This window comes from Corvus kubaryi, unplaced genomic scaffold (genome assembly GCF_017639235.1).
Source record: "Corvus kubaryi isolate FWS band 111438036 unplaced genomic scaffold, C.kubaryi_AGA036_p1.0 133, whole genome shotgun sequence".
In the NCBI taxonomy this organism is placed as follows: domain Eukaryota; kingdom Metazoa; phylum Chordata; class Aves; order Passeriformes; family Corvidae; genus Corvus; species Corvus kubaryi.
Window position 1 is genome coordinate 2,026,472 of NW_024580667.1, and position 16,138 is coordinate 2,042,609.

The following is a 16,138-nucleotide window of genomic DNA, read 5'->3' on the forward strand; positions in this document are numbered from 1 at the left end:
GGCAGGGGTTGGAACAGGATGATCTTTAAGGTCCTGTCCAACCCAAACCATTCTAGGATTCTGTGAATATACACAAATCTCATGGTTACTTCATCTTTGTGCATTTCTCTGAAATTATACTCCAGGTTTATTTAGACAGCTGAAAAGACTAAATCAATTTGGTTATAAAAATACATTATTCCGTGGCATATTCTATGCAGCAGCACTGAATAATGAAATATTACTGCTGTTGTGGCCTGTCTGAAAACATTTCTTTGTCTCACTTTTGTCCAGCATGGGTGATTTTATCAGGAGTTCTTGATTTTTGTAGTTTTAAGGAAAAAGTGAACTTCTGCTAACATTAAGTTCAGTTCACCCATGCTGCAAGAGAGCAGCAGCCATATGGCCACGGTTAATGTAGCTGTAAATGAGTCAATAAGTCCTGGTGACAGGCATGGCATATTTACAAAGTTTTGCTTTCCTCCTAACCGCAGTAGCACAGCTTCCTGCAGGAGTAGTGTGATGGAGAGGAGCTCTGCAGAAACCTGGGTAGTGTTACTGACTCTGGGTTTGTGGTTAATTTTGACTTTAATTCAATTTTCATCTCAAGTACCAACCATCAATTTTAAACTGAGTCTAAGCTGAAGAAAGGACTTTCATTTTTCCTCCAAGTACATGCTGATAAATAAATAATACATATATGGCTAATGTTTAAGAAACCCCAACTCTCTTGACTAAGCAAAAATAAACTAATCTCTAGCCTGGTCAAATATTATGTGTCCAAAAGCATATTTTGTTACCTCAGTTTTAACTGAATGTTTAAAGCATTCACTAATATTATGTGCAATTTGTTGATTGTCACACATGAAGAATTTTCTATTTCAAGCTCTTTTGTCTCTGAAACAGAGACAGAATTTCTTGAAACACAGATGAGCTTTGTTTAATGTTAAAATTTATTTAAATTTGCATGCTTTAACTTTGCTGTGTTTAAAGGTGCTTAAGCACTGTTTAAACAGCAACCTGGGCTGGGTTAGATCTCTGGTTTGTGTCTCAGTGCTGGGTCATTGCTCTTAGTGTTTCAAAGCCTTTCAGTGTCATAGGTCAAAAGAGTTACCAGATATTCATTTGGATCAACTCCCTCAAATCTACAGCTCAGGTTTTTCTGCAGCTCTTTTTTGAAAGATGTATGGGAGTTTTTTTCCTTTCTGGCCCTGAGAAGAAGCACAATTTCCTTTTTTTTTTTTCTTTTTAATCACTTAATTTCTTAATTTTTTTTCATCTTGTTTGTTTTAACACACAATAGTCTACACTGAGTGGGTGTCCTAGAACTGGAGTATCTTCTGCTGAAAAAACAAGGAAAAGATGTGTCTCAGTGAAAGATAAAGTGTTGTGGTGGAGAGGGGAGCACGCCCAAAAGTTTTCCTGCCTTGATCTCCTTTGGGTGACTTGAGCAAAGGCATCTTCAGCTCCCAGTTGGCTTCTAGAGTTGGAAGTAATGGGTAGCTTAGTTTGGAAGGTATCATTTCTGTTCACTGGGTTCAATGGTCTGCCCAGGTAAATAACCCCTTGTATAGGACAGGTTTTTCCAAATAATTATAAAATCAAGCTCTGCACTATGCTTCAAAATGACAATTGTTCGGTTTCATAAAACTGAAGGATATTTATCTCAGAGATCCAGCACAGCACAGAAATGTTGGGGGTGGCATGTTGTATAAAAAATAATTACTTTGCTGGTGTGTTGTGTACATATTTGAATGTCCTGGATTTCCTACTGCTTTTAGACCATCTGGATTTGGTTTTAGCTTCTGATGTTCTGCCATGACCCTTACAGTCATCTAAGCTATTTTTATGCAGTATGTAATGCCATTGGTTATCCGGGCTTACAGTGTTTTTCTCACACGAAGCATGGCAAGTATTCTCCTCACACACATATCTCCTGTACTTGGATTTCCATTTAAACATGGGGGGGTTTTAAATTTGGTTTAGTGCTTTGTATTTAATGTTTTGTATTTCAGAATCAGTCTCCTCACCTGGAAGTTCTTACAAGATTTTTACCTGAGAGTTGTTCATCTTTCACATACAATCACAGAGGAACTTAAAAGCTGTAGCACTGAAGAACTGTTTGATTACTTTAAGCTTTGGTGAACAGTGTGACTAAATTTGGGACCTCTTAATTCTAATTTTATGGAAAAATAAAAGCTTTCATCCTCCCTAACAATCTGTGTGACAAATTTATGCTTAATCACAGGAGAGTCTTCTTTCTCACTGTATGTCAAACTCATCTGTACCTTTCTGGTTTCCTTGTGTCAGGGTGTAACATGCAGCTGAACCTGGTAGTTCTGATTTATAGATCTCAAGAGAACCGCTGCTGGCCAAGCCTGTCCCAGCCCTGCTTTCCAGATAATTTGTGTGGATGGGATTGCTTTCCATCACTTCCAGTCTTGTGTGGTCTGTGACCCAGAGTTGTACGAGGGGGTTAAAGACCACATGAACGTCCAGGCTCATCCTGTGCCCTGTGACACCTGAACTGCTCTGTCTTCCTGATGTGTCACATGTGACAAAGATCACTTTGTTGCCTGTTTTGTTTTCCCTGTGTGGCAGTTTACTTGTGTTCCTTTCACATTCCAGGACCTAGCAATTAGTACCTCTGCTTTAATTGGGTGATCTGGATGTTACTGGAAAGTAGTGTTTGCTTAAATCTCACATTAAATATTTCTTTTTTAACGAACAGTTATTTTGGTTCTAATTTTTTTTCTCTCCCTCAGATGGTTAAAGCAATCCAAGTTCTACGTATCCATCTGCTCGAGCTAGAAAAGGTTAATGAACTCTGCAAGGATTTCTGTAGTCGTTACATTGCCTGCCTGAAGACAAAAATGAACAGTGAAACTCTACTAAGTGGAGAGCCTGGAAGTCCTTATTCACCTGTGCAATCTCAGGTGTGTTTCAAGTACTGTTCAGTGGATTTTTGCTTAGATTTCCTTAGGAGCCTATAGCTACACTTGTATTGCTGCCAGTTTGCAAACAGAGGTTCTGCAGTTTCCTGTATTTTCTCAAATCAGTTACTAATAATACAAAGAGTTGGGTTTTTGTTTGGGGTTTTTTTTTTTGTTTCTTAGTTTTCTGGGGGTTCTTTTTGTGCACACCTGTGTGCCACTGCCTGATGGACAAATTTGTTGAAATGTGCCAGAGCACAGAGTCATTTTTTTATTGTCTGTCTTCCTTTCATGATTTTCTCTCAGTTCAGCAAGTGGAGATATTCAGAACAGCCTGGATTTGCTATTTTGTTGGAAGGAGGTTAGGAAACAGAATAAACAAAGAAGAAAAATTTTCCTTGTTAAGGCCTCCTTAGTCTGCCTCCTTCATTAAACTATTGAGATGACTGATACATTTTATACACAACCTATATTCTGGAATAAATAGACAAAGTCTGACGGATTAAATTTACAATATTGCATTTTCTGTATTAAATGGACCACAGTTAATTATCAGCAGTTAATAGGTGATGGTTTTTGCTGTCAGAATGAGCCCTGCCACCCCAGTACCCCCTGGATCCCGAGTCTTAGGGCATGGCCCTTCTCTGAATTACTCATGTGTCTGATGCTCCGTATTAAAAAAAGCCCAAATGACTTTTAAACTTCACTTTCTGGACTCCTTATTTAGGTTTTGGTGTCTGGAAGTGTGGAAAGGAGATTCTAAAATCAGGCAAAAACAGCTTTTAAAAGGGTTTTTCTGTATATCTCTTAGAGTTTTCTGTAGAGAAAAGAGGGACCTATTTTGCATTTGCAATGAAGAGAGATTATTCATACATACTAAGGAAATGTGTAAGAGTTAAATGTTCAGAGTTGAGTAAGAGCTATCTTGAGCAGAATAAAACATTGAATATTTAATGCATTATGTTGAAATTGAAGGAATGAAGGTAATAACTAAAATTCTAAAGCTTTGATACTTGTAATAAGAGCATCAAGGGTCATTTCATTTGTCCTTTTTCCCTCTTGCCTTTGGAAACTGTTTCTCTTATTCTTTATAGACCTAGAACTAAAATTTCTCAAGATAGTTTTGCATCTTTTCTAACAGTTGCTTTTTGTGAGGGTTTTCAAAGGTAATGGTTAGTGATAATGAGGAAGTTAATGTAGATAATGAGGTATCTTTCTCTTTGAAGGTAAACTCCAAATGTATTTTAGAGCCAAAAATACATAATACAAATTATAAAAATACACAAGCATACTTGATCTCCTTACATTTAAAAGAAAAGTTTTAAAAATGTAAACAACTAATTGTTTTATTTTTCTAGCAAATTCCAAGTGCCATTGCAGGCACACTCAGTCCCCAAGGGATCATGGTGCCAGCATCAGCATTGCAGCAGGGAAATGTAACTATGGCAACAGTAGCAGGTATGACACACAAAAACAACTGGCACCTTGCTCTTCATCTGGGTTTCTTTTATAGTTGTTACAAAAACTGCACAAATACTTTTATAAATGTGTTTTAATACCTGAAAAGTTGTTGTAATACAGTCAAGTGCTTTACTGGTTTATGAATGTTTATTTAATTCATGTGTATAGCAAGTATGCCTATGGCAGTGGCAGTTACATATGTAATATTAAGAGATCTTTCTGTGCAACACTGCATTTGTTAAAAGACATTCCACAGACTGTGGTGTTTTCCTTTTTTTTTTTCCCCTTTAAAAAGAGTAATTCTATTTGACAAAAACATGCATTGCCTAAACCATTGCACTTGTTGGCTGCCTCATGCTCCCTGGAGTTTGGAACCACACCTGCAAGTCTGTGACATACTTGCTGTCCTTGTTATATGGAAATGACATTTGAGCTGAAATGTTTTATCTTACTTCTCAGCAAGGTTTTAAATCAAACCCAGCTGCCTGCCCTAAGCACTGGCCACACATAGGTGTGATTTTGGTGTTGTGACCCTTGTTGGTTGAAGACCTAACTCAGTTAAAACAACGTGATGAACTGCTTTATAGCCTGATAATCATGGCATTTCCCTTTCAAAATAGATTTGGAATGCCTAAAATACAGGGAAATAAAATCGAATTTCATACAGTTTTTTGTGGATGGAAGAAAATTGTAGTGTAGCAAAGAGCACATCTTGCATGCTGACTAGAAGAGAATAATTGATATAATATCAAAAGTCTTGGATGGTGTGCAGTGCTGATGTGTTTAAAGAGAATAATACTTGAAGGGCTTTTTCTTCCCCATAATCTGTGTTTCTGTTTTGCTTCAAGGGGGGACAGTGTATCAGCCAGTCACTGTGGTCACTCCACAAGGACAAGTGGTGACACAGGCACTGTCACCTGGGACTATTCGGATCCAGAACTCGCAGGTTTGTTTCATGGGCTCCACAGAATGGTGTTCTGGGTGGAAATACATCTCAGTGCTTTTAGAGTTTTGATTTAAGTTTGACACACTGGCAGAACGAGTAATTAATGGTAAATTAGTGAGGCCACTGCTGTGGGAGTTACAGGCTGTATAATATGTCACAAGGTCCCCCTTGCCACAACAGGTCATCAGAGTTCCTACCTGTTAATTGTCTTCCTTTACTGGTGCCAGAAGAGTGTAGGGACATGGAATGAAAAAAAAAAACCCAAACTAAAATTAAAAAAAATCTCCTCCCTAAACCCAACAAACAAAAAAACCCAACAAACAAAATCCCCCCACCAACACAAACCAAAAACCCCTCTGAATTAAATGAACACTTTTTCAATGTAAAACTCTTCTAATCATTGAACTATGTTTATATAGATAGATTTAATTTATTTAGATAGAATCTATAGATAGATTTAATGTATTGCATTAAGGTGCCACACTGCTGTTGTGAGAAATTTGGGTTTTTATCACAAAGGCAACCACTAGTACTGTGAAACTGTATGTATTTCAGAGTTTATCTATTTTGAGAAACATTTTTCTATAAAACTTCCAAAATACTCAGTTAAGACTTTGGGAGATCTTTAATTTTTGCTCCTTATACCCTAAAATATAAGGACCAGCACTCTTTTGAGGGAGGCTCTAAAGAGTTGGATCTGAAGAGATCAAAGAAACAACTAAAGAAACATGAAAACTAGACCACCTTCTGGTACAGAAAACCTTGATAGCTTTCTCTGGAAGTGGTAAATCAAATCTTCCTGGAATCTGGATTTCATTAAAAATGCGAATGAGGAGCTCCCATCTCCACAGCATAAAATCTGTTGGTAATCACTGACTCACTGGCTTCTCTTTTTCCTTATTCTGTCCTTCCAACCAAAAAAGTGTGCACAGAGTGTTCTTTTAATTGGCAGGAGCATATCTGTACTCACCCATGTTCTCCCCTGGAATACAGACAGCTCTGTCCTCACACACCTTTCACAAAGAAATATGTGAAATTACTCTCCTGGACTGAAGGGATTTTGAAAAAAATGGGGATTTTTAGCTTTTATGAAAAAAAAAAATACTGAGAGGAAAATAATGCCTCTAGCCTATAAATAAAAAAAGGACTTGACCTTCTGTGTACATCTGTGACTACTCTTGATGTTAGTAGGAGTCTCGAAACCCACCTATGCAAAGGTCACCTGCAGAAGATTCTTCTTCAATATCTTCTTTTTCAGTGTTTTAGAATGCTGTGGAGGTAGGGAAAAATACTGTGGAAAAGCTATTGAAAGTTCAGTATAAAGCCTCCATAGGCAAGCAGTTTATTTAGAATGTAAGACATTAATTTGGAAATTAAAATGTGCTCCAAATATATATTTGTAGTAATTTGATAGCCTAAACCTTGTTTAAAACTCATTTCCTACATATTGATTGGCTTAAGAAATTGCTCCAGTTTGTCTGGAAAACCTGATTTAAAATTATTTCAGTTGCAATTGTCTTAAATAGAATCTTACATGCAATTTATATTATGTTTCTTTCTATTTCAATATAAGCATTTAAGAATGTATTCCCAAATGTTCAGATAACCAATGTGCAAATGATTTGATGAATCCATCGGAAATGAAAAACAAAGAGAAAGAAATCTGAGTATTTAGGAAGTAGTATGAGTTTTGTGAAGTGAATTATAGGTTCTACTGTATAGATCTTAATGCTCTTTGAGAATTTAATGCATTTATTTAGCAGGACCTTTAGCATGTTTGTTTGCAACTCCAGCATAATAATTAATTTTACTTTGTCCTCCATTTAAGTCTTAAATCAGTAATATTTTACAGCTTCCATAGTTGTTTGTGTTTGCACACAGTGAGTATATTCAAGATATTCAAGCCTAATTTCTTTTTGTTCCTTCTATAAATGAGTTGTTCATTCATTGATACAGAACTGCCATTACTATGTTAACTGCCTTAATTCTTCTCAAATTACATGTGCAGCTCCAGTTGCAATTAAACCAAGATCTAGGCATCTTGCATCAAGATGATGGCTCATCCAAAAATAAGAGAGGAGTTCTTCCCAAGCACGCTACAAATGTGATGAGATCTTGGCTCTTTCAGCACATAGGGGTAAGGACTGAGCATGGTCAGTTTTTTATGTAGCTCTTTCATGTGGTCTCTTACGATTTTGCTTCATAAACAAGGTGAAGTTATTCTGTTGTCAGTTATGGAATCTCAGTTCAGTTTTCCCTGGAGTCATTTGGAGTAGTTCCACAGTCTAATGCTAGCTGACTCTTATTAATATTTTAATAAGTATGTTATGTTTGTACTTCATGGTCTCAATAAATACAGTTACAAGGAGCCTTTCTTCATTTCACTGTGTTGGGAACTTAACGCTCTCTGCACCCTGGTTCATGGCACAAGGAAAAGAAATTCCACCTGTATTTTGTGATGTTTTAGCAGTATTTTTGACAGAGGAAAATTTCAAATTTTCTGTCTTTATCTCCTTTCCAATCCTTCTGATGTGTACCAAGCATGTCACTATCTGCTTGTGCTTTCAGCTGTCTTTCCTTTGCAGGAATACTTTGAAAGGATAAATGGGTCTCAAGCTATTACAATGTTTAGTTGATTGCTATTTTGCCTTTTACAACTGTTTTGCAGCAGAGAACTGATCCAGGGAAATTGCGTGTGCACTTCTTGTGTTACTTCCCATGCTCATCTGCTCAGTTCAGAGCAGCTTTATTTAACTCCAGAGTGCTCCTCAGTTCTCTCATATGACACTGCCCTGGCCAGCAGAACTAATCAGAGCTGCTCACATGCTGTGCTGCCCAGGGATCACGCTCTTTAATAAAGCCTGTCAGCCATGAGAAGCTTTTCCTTCTGAATTACACATGGTGCCATAGACTCTCTCGAGGATAGAATCAGTTTTTGTGTAGCAAAGCACTCTTTGTTAAATTATTTTTGTCTATAGAAGTTTGTGGGGTTTCTAAGGTTTGTGTTTTAATGAGTCAGATGGCCTTAATCCACCATCTTTAATCAGATGTAATAAAGCAGTTCAGATTTTTGATGAGGAGGTGAAAAACAAGCTTATGCCTTTTTTGTTTGCTTTTTTGGCCTCTTTAGCATCCGTATCCAACAGAGGATGAGAAGAAGCAGATTGCAGCACAAACAAATCTGACACTACTCCAGGTTAACAATTGGTAAGAGCAAAGCCCTTACTTAATATCTGTCCTTGTCTCCACGTGCTTAGCTTAGAACTAGTGAGGAATAGAACTTGGACATCTGGAGTTGAACTTACATATTCTACATATGTTACAAAATATGTATAGAAATTCAAGAGTTATGCCCTGGCACACAAGCATTTTATTTTTATAAGGTACAATAATACTCATGCCATTTAAATTATATAAGGATTCCAGAAAACATTGCAGCATTAAGGAATTGTGTTCTGTTCTAGTGCTGAGAGAGATGGAAGTACTCTCATGTCTCTTCTGCAAGTAAAGAAATTGAAGTAAAAAGGCATTTAGTGGCCTGATGGCTGCAGGTGTTTAAGAAGTTACTGTTAACAGATTCTGCTCTTGTATCAAAGGATGCCTTCCTGAGCAGTGATGTCTGAATGGAGAGGCAGTTCCTCAACTACACCAGTTCATGGTTCAGCATGTTTTGTCATGTCCTATCTTCCCTGGAGGTGTAAGATAAGACACCTGCCCTGCAGAAGAGAGGAGGGAAGGTGCTGACACGTGTCCTATTCACCTTGTGGCATCAGTTCCTAAAATTGCTGCAGCAAAGTCCCGCAGGGATCTGCCTCAGATTTCAAAGATGACACTGGGTGTGAGGCTGTGGAGGGGTCCAGGGGGGAAATAGTCAAGGTAGTGATAAGATGGTTCCAAAAGTGGAACAGGGTGGCTATGCCTGTGTGACATGTGGTCATGTAGCTCTGTGCTCTGACTGCTGTCTTTTCAGCTTAGGAACCTACCAGCTGCACCTGATTTCTTCCCATTGCAGGTAAAGGTGGGTCCTGGATATGTTTTGTGAGATTTAGGGGTGATATCCTCAGACCCAGCTCCTTGCCACAGCTCACTGTGTTGAAGTTGATTCAGTTTAAGTATTTTCACCGGCAGAAAGGGGAAGGGCAGCAATTAGCACTCTGAAGAAAGCAAGTGAAAATCAGAGAACTGAAAGGAATCAGGACAGATCTGAAAAAATGTGTTTGCTGTTGTCTCCTGGATCAGGAGCCAGCCCTTGGAAAGCCAAGGAGCCTGTAAAATAAGTAATACAGAAGCTTAAGGGGGTAAATGAAACCAGGCCAAACAAGCCAGGTTGGGCAGGGGCTAGATTTTAGGTGAACCCTGATGAGAGGAGTATCAGCTTTCTGAGATGGGCTGTCAGCAAGTTTTCTGGTGCTTAGTTTTTAATGAGATCCTGAAGTGTACAGCTGTTGTGCTGTCTGGAGAATTTTTCCTTCTGAGGTGGGGGAAAAAAATGCTGTTAGCTGCAAAATGACAGAAGTGCTTTCTTAGCTAGTTTACCAAAATCAAAGGATGCTGGTGTTCTAGGAGTGGTTCTACACTTTAAAAAGAATGTGAACCCCAGCTGATAGATTTTATATTCCTAGGGCTTTTTTTCCTGCTGCATACTTTGTGAGTGTGTGATAGAGGGAATTTGCACCCAAGGTCCTAAGTTTACCTTGCCCTCAATTGTATTTAGGTTTATCAATGCTAGAAGGCGAATTCTTCAGCCAATGCTGGATTCCAGTTGTTCTGAAACTCCAAAAACAAAGAAGAAAACAGCCCAGAACCGACCAGTCCAGAGGTTCTGGCCTGACTCCATTGCCTCAGGAGTTGCTCAGCAGCAATCGAACGAGCTCACGATGTCAGACGGTGAGGAGAGCTGCCTAAACATGGATAATAAAGTTAATTCCTCTCTGACAGGGAAATGGAGGGTTTGATGCCTCTGGGGGGAGGGGAACTTCTGGATATTTCAGTATAAATGTGGTTTTAATCTGGGGAAACATAGCAGAAATGTGTCACTTTTCCTGTAACAATTTTCTGTGGTTTAAGGAAGCACATTGTATTGGAATTTATGTTGAGAAACTGTTGCTTTTGTTTCAAAAGTTACAAAATGACAGAACAAAGGGTGCACAACTGTGATGTACAGCTAAATTCTTTCAGTGTGTGTGCACAGGTCAGGAGTGTCCTGTTGGATGAGCAGCTTCAGCTTCATGGCTGAGGATCTGCAGTTCCACATCTGCCTCACGTGGTTCAAACCAAACAATGAGAGGCAGAAAAATGTCATAGAGCCTCCAAAGACTTCAACTGAAGTTACTTCCTCAGCGTCAGATCAAACAAAAAGATTTAATTTAAGAAAGATAAAGAACTGCTTTAGTCTCAGCATCATCCTTTCTGTCCTGCTGCCTGGTGCTTTATTCTTTCCAATTTGTAACAACTTCTCCCTCAGCCTCTGCTGGATCTGACAACAGCTTTATCCATTTAAGTCACCTTGAATCTCTGTGAAAACTCCAATTTTTCTGCAATGAATTAAGCTGGAATGCTTTGCAGAAATGGCCTTGTGATGACTTCATTGGGGAATTGCTGTAAACACAGATTTAAGATTCACAACACAAAGTTTAAGATTCCTGACCAACCTAATTCTGGCATTTCCTGATATTTAAGTATTTGACAACCTATAGAACTTCTATTTTAATGTAGTTCCTTAAGTTTCCTTCCTGTTGATTAGAAACAAGCTCTGTTACGTATAAGTAGAAGGCAAGGAAGGCGCTGAAGTGCTGTGACTGTGCTTCTGCAGGTGCTGTCGTGACCATCACAGCTCCAGTCAACATGAATGTAGACAGTCTGCAGTCCTTGTCATCCGATGGTGCTACCCTGGCTGTGCAGCAGGTGATGATGGCAGGCCAGAGCGAGGATGAGTCTGTGGACAGCGGTGAGGATGACGGAGGAGACCTCTCGACAACAAATATCAGTGGGCTGGTCTTGGATAACAGCGATTCTCTGCAGTAGGAAGCAAGAGTGTGGAGAAAAACACTTAGGAAAAAGAATGGACTGACTGACTGACTTTTTATAGTTTGCACAGCAAACATTTTACACAAGTTTTATTTCTAATATGTTTTATATGTAGATATAGAAGGGTGCACTTTTTTGTATTTCATAGTAAGCTTAAAGAGTGTTTTTGCAGGTGCAGCAACTTCTTTCAAATGTGGGGTTTTTTTGTTTGTTTCTTTTCCTTTCCTTATTTCAGAAAATTATATCTAGTAATATAAAGAACCACGTAAGCACCCCTTTGTTCTCTGAATTGGAAGTGCTGCAGTTTCTGATGAATTATGCAGTTTTAATTAGTGCTGTTATTTAACACAGCTTTTGATGGGCAGGTGATGTAAATTTAAAGCATGTGACACTAGTGTGTGGAACTTGATTATTGAGTTAGATGCATATATTTGAAAGATGCTTCTGCACCTTAAAAACTGCTAGTCTGAGGTGGACAGCAACACACATAAAAAGAAACTGTTGATGTGTGATTCAGTAGAGAATGTATGGCAGTTTAAATAAGTTTAGTTTCTCTCATAGTCCGTGAGCCTGTTTATCATTTGCTATAAAAACTCCTATTTTTACCTTGCTGGGGTTATTGGATAAAAAAAATATTTTTATAAATTCACTAGAAATTGGGATGACAACTGTATTAAGCAGGAGGAAAAAAAAAAAAAAAGAATTTCCAGAGGGGAAAAATGAATGTTTAGTATTCCTATTTGGAAGGTCTGAAAATTGACCCAATTTAATAAACAAGCCTACAGTAGCATTCTATGATTCTCAGCTATCCCACAGTGATATACTATATTTGATAATAGCATAAGAAGGGCCCACTGTTTGATGGGATTTTGATATTGTCAAACATTGATTTATATTATGTGTAAACTAATATTCAAATTGCATAACTCTGTATCTAGACTTGTATCTGAAAATATTTGCTAAATGAGTATTCAGGTAAGTAAGTTCAAATACCCACAACTTTTCCAATTATTAGAGAAATTTAACCATTTATAGTTTGTACAACTGAATCTAAAAAAATGAAAAGTTGCCTACTATACAGTCATGAATTCTGCTATTTTATTGCATTTGAAATATTTTCCCCTAATACAAAAAGAAAAATATAACATGGATTTATATAAAATTTCTTCGGATCTGAAGTTTACTACCAGAATATACAGCAGGCTTTGTTAGAGTAGGAAATCCTTGTGTGTCATTTAAAAAACGAAGAGCTGGTGATTAAAACAGCTGGGTTTTGGTTTGGTTTTGGGGGTGTTTTTTTTGTTGTGGTAACAGTTCATTTCTTTTATTTTCCCAAAGTTTGAAGTCTGTGATTGTCTATCCATGAACACTTGCTTTTGGAACTTTGTATTTCCCGTTGTTGAGTACGAATAAGAGACTCGAGAGCCTCATGGTATGATCAACACCCTCGTTTGTCCCTGTCCATTTGTCACAGTGCCAGGACTTCCCTCTGACTTAGACCAAGTCTGGGTGTGTTTCTAACATGACAGGGAGAAAGGTGGTAGCTTTTAGACTCTTTAGACACTGTATTTGAACAAAGCCCTTTGGCAGATGCAAATATTGAATTGAATACTTAATTTCTGCTTCTCAGAACACTCAGGCACGTGCTTAGGTCCCCTTGATTTCAGGAGGATGATGGAATGTAAAGCTGGTCATGGCAGATTGTCTTCCAAGGCAAGGTTGAGGTGGTAGGAAGAAAAACTTCAGGAAGAAATGTCAGTGGCATTGCCATCCATACATGGAGAATAACAGGAGTTTCAGTGACTGGTAGATATTTTTTTTTAATGGTTTTTACTCAACACAAGAGGTGTTTCTGCTGAAACACCTGGCTGAGCATCTTCCTTAGTTCAAGTGCTGTAATGATCTGCTCCACTGGACTGGTGATTTCTAAAGAATTTGTTTTCTTCTGACTTCTCTGCTTTGCCACTAATGAGCCATGTTTGTTAAACAGCACAGGAAATGAATAATGAAAGGTTTAATTAGGAAGGCTTTGACATAGCATAACTTTCTCAAAGGCTGTTGTCAAATCCAGTTTGATCCCAAAACACTTTAAAAGACAAGCCATGTACAAATCCTGCTCCTTTGGAAAGATTCAGCCTACAGCCCCTACAAAAGATAGCTTGGATTACTGGAACTCAGAGTTTCTGAGTATTTTTGTTTTTAAATACAGATTCTGTATTTTTGTTTTTAATTGTTTTTAACTCCCAGAGTGCTTCATCACCCCCACAGTTTCCATTCTGTAGCAGGTTGTATTTGTTGGTTTGTTTGGGGGTTTTATTGGAAACTCAATTGGACAACCAGGCCTCAGGGTTTGCAAACTTCTGAAAGTTTATTTTTCAGAAAGAAGCCATTTTCTAGTTAACTATTTTTTTAAAAATTATTATTCCCCCCACCTCACATGCAGCAGAAGTTTTATTCTTTCAAAACATTTGTGACCTTGTTTTCAGCTACTTTATCAATACCTGGAGACTGAAGTTGACAGAGTTTACTACGAAAGGGGAATATGGAATAGCTTCACTGTCAGATTAGAAACATAAAAAAAAATATAGGGATGTGAATTCCTAATACTGAAAAGCCTTCACCATTATAAAAGTATTGCTTAACATATGAAATGCAAACCTTTTCTTTCAATTTAGTGAGAAATCTGTAGTGGGTGTGAACTGCAGGGAAGTGCTTGTTCTTTTCATGATTTAAAAGAAGAAAAAACAAGTAGAGTCCTTCATTTTTTTTTTTTCTTGTGTAAGAAAGATTGCTGCTTTCAGCAAAGCTTCACCATTCAGGAAAGGTACATGTTTACATGAGTTAAAAAGTCTTTATAGGGGACCTAACTTCAAGTCCATGTATTATTCCCTCCCTGCCCCCAATTAAAGTCATATTCATATGCAATAGAACTAATTTGTTTTTTGAATCAATGTGATTCTTCTGCAAATACAATTATTGAAACTTTTAATTTCTTTTTTTTCAATCTAACCCAAAACAGGGTTCTCAGTCCAATTTTTTCAATATTCCTGGAACAGGCAAGGCAATTTTCTGTTGTTTTTTTTTTTAAACTTTGGAAGCATTGCAATTCAGGAAATCAATTCCAAAACAATCCAGATAAGTTTCTGAATGACTGTTACAAAGAAAAAATCATGTTGGAAAATACTCAGAATCAACTCTGGCTCTGCAGAAACTTTTCTACTTCTGGATATTGTGTCACAGAGGAGTCCTGCTGACCTCAGGGTAGCTCCATATGGATCCATATCAGGCTGCATTTACCTTTTTCTGGTACCTGATCTCTGTCAGGAACCTTTTGGGGAGCCCTCCAGCTCTACCTTGCCTGCATACCTGGGTCTTCTTCCAGTGGAAACCTGGCTATGGATGAAGGGCTTGGCAGGGCAGGATTTCATGTTGACCTGGGGTACAACAAATTTTTTTTTTGATGTTCAAAATATGGCCAGAAGGCAGACCCACAGTGAGGAATTGTAGTTCCCAGTTCCTGTGCTTCCAAAGTGGCTTCAGGTGTATGGAAATTCGAGTGGAGTAGGAGCACACGTGGCTCAAACCCCTGCTCCTGGCTTGAGATTGGCTCAGATGGTCAGAGCACAGTGCCAGCGACACTGAGGGCACAGCTTTGATCCCCTTGTGGGCCATTCACTGGAGAGTTGGACTCCTTGTGGGTCCCTTCCAACTCAGAGTGTTCTGTGAAATCTGTGAAATAATACATGGAATTGTTTCTGGAAGAATCAGTTCACCTTCCTGACTTTAGGAACTTGGCAGCCCACAGGATGAAACAAAGCCTTTCCAAGGGATGAGAGTTGCACTTAAAGAAACAAAAATCCAGAACACCCTGGTGTTTTGAAAAATTGGAACACATGCATTTAATTGTAATTAAAGTTGATTTAACATTTTATTTTCTGAAGCTGAGTCGTCTTGGAAGAAAAAAATGAATAAGTATTTGTCTATGCAAGACACAAATGTCAAAAATGTGTGAATTACCCATTTTTAGGTACTGTATTGTTATTGTCTTTCTGACTTCTGTTCCTTTGATTAGTCTCTTCAACATTTTAGCCTCACATTTGGCTTAGAGTTGAATAGGCAAAATGTAGTTTTGAAATCCTGTTGGAAATGTAACTAACCTTCGTTCCCTCATGAAAATCTCGCATGTTAAACAATTAAGTGAAATGTTTTGGTTTCCTAATAATAAATTCAAACTCTCACCACCTCCTGAAAACAGCATATCCATGAACATGCACGTTTAATTGTGGTGTGCAAACCATCCAACCATCAGCTGGACGCACTTCACTCTTCACTCTGGAGCTGAGGCCAAAAGCAGGTTCATTGTGCCAGACTCAAACTCAGCATGGATTCCTTCCCTCCCTCCCCTGCCCTTGGCATGCTAAACTCCTTCAAAGACCTTCTGGGTTGTTTAATTTTCAAGTCCTACAGTAACCTGATGGTCCAGTGCAAAGTGCAGTGAAATTGGCACTGATGTGCTTTTCGGTGATTGCCCAAATCAGGAGATTTGTTCATTCCTGTCACCTGGAAATATAAAATCCATTCCTTTTCTGTGACTTAGTTCTTCAGGACCTGCTGAGTGGTCACAGTTGGTTTTGCCAGAGAAAAGCATGGTGTGAGAAGGCAGGGAAAGGCCTTTCCAACCTTGTAGACACCCATGAAGAGTCACAGTTGGTGTGAATAGAACCCAGTGTTCCAGGTCGTGATGGAAGAGGCCCACGATGTGCCCATGGATTAGCAGCACTGGGTCTGTACA

At 38.4% G+C, this 16,138-nt stretch overlaps 1 protein-coding gene across 5 annotated transcripts in view; it reads left to right on the top strand.

Moving 5' to 3' along the window:
• PKNOX1 (PBX/knotted 1 homeobox 1) overlaps positions 1–15,587 on the top strand; it is a 39,056-nt gene extending 23,469 nt beyond the window's left edge. For all 5 annotated transcript variants that reach the window (XM_042033891.1, XM_042033916.1, XM_042033909.1 and 2 more), the window contains 7 exons: positions 2,745–2,915; positions 4,271–4,370; positions 5,222–5,319; positions 7,328–7,456; positions 8,450–8,526; positions 10,034–10,206; positions 11,132–15,587. In XM_042033891.1, coding sequence (XP_041889825.1) covers positions 2,745–2,915; positions 4,271–4,370; positions 5,222–5,319; positions 7,328–7,456; positions 8,450–8,526; positions 10,034–10,206; positions 11,132–11,343 — 960 coding nt within the window. In that variant the 3' untranslated portion in view covers positions 11,344–15,587. The remainder of the gene's footprint in view (positions 1–2,744; positions 2,916–4,270; positions 4,371–5,221; positions 5,320–7,327; positions 7,457–8,449; positions 8,527–10,033; positions 10,207–11,131) is intronic.
• Positions 15,588–16,138: the final 551 nt, after the last annotated feature.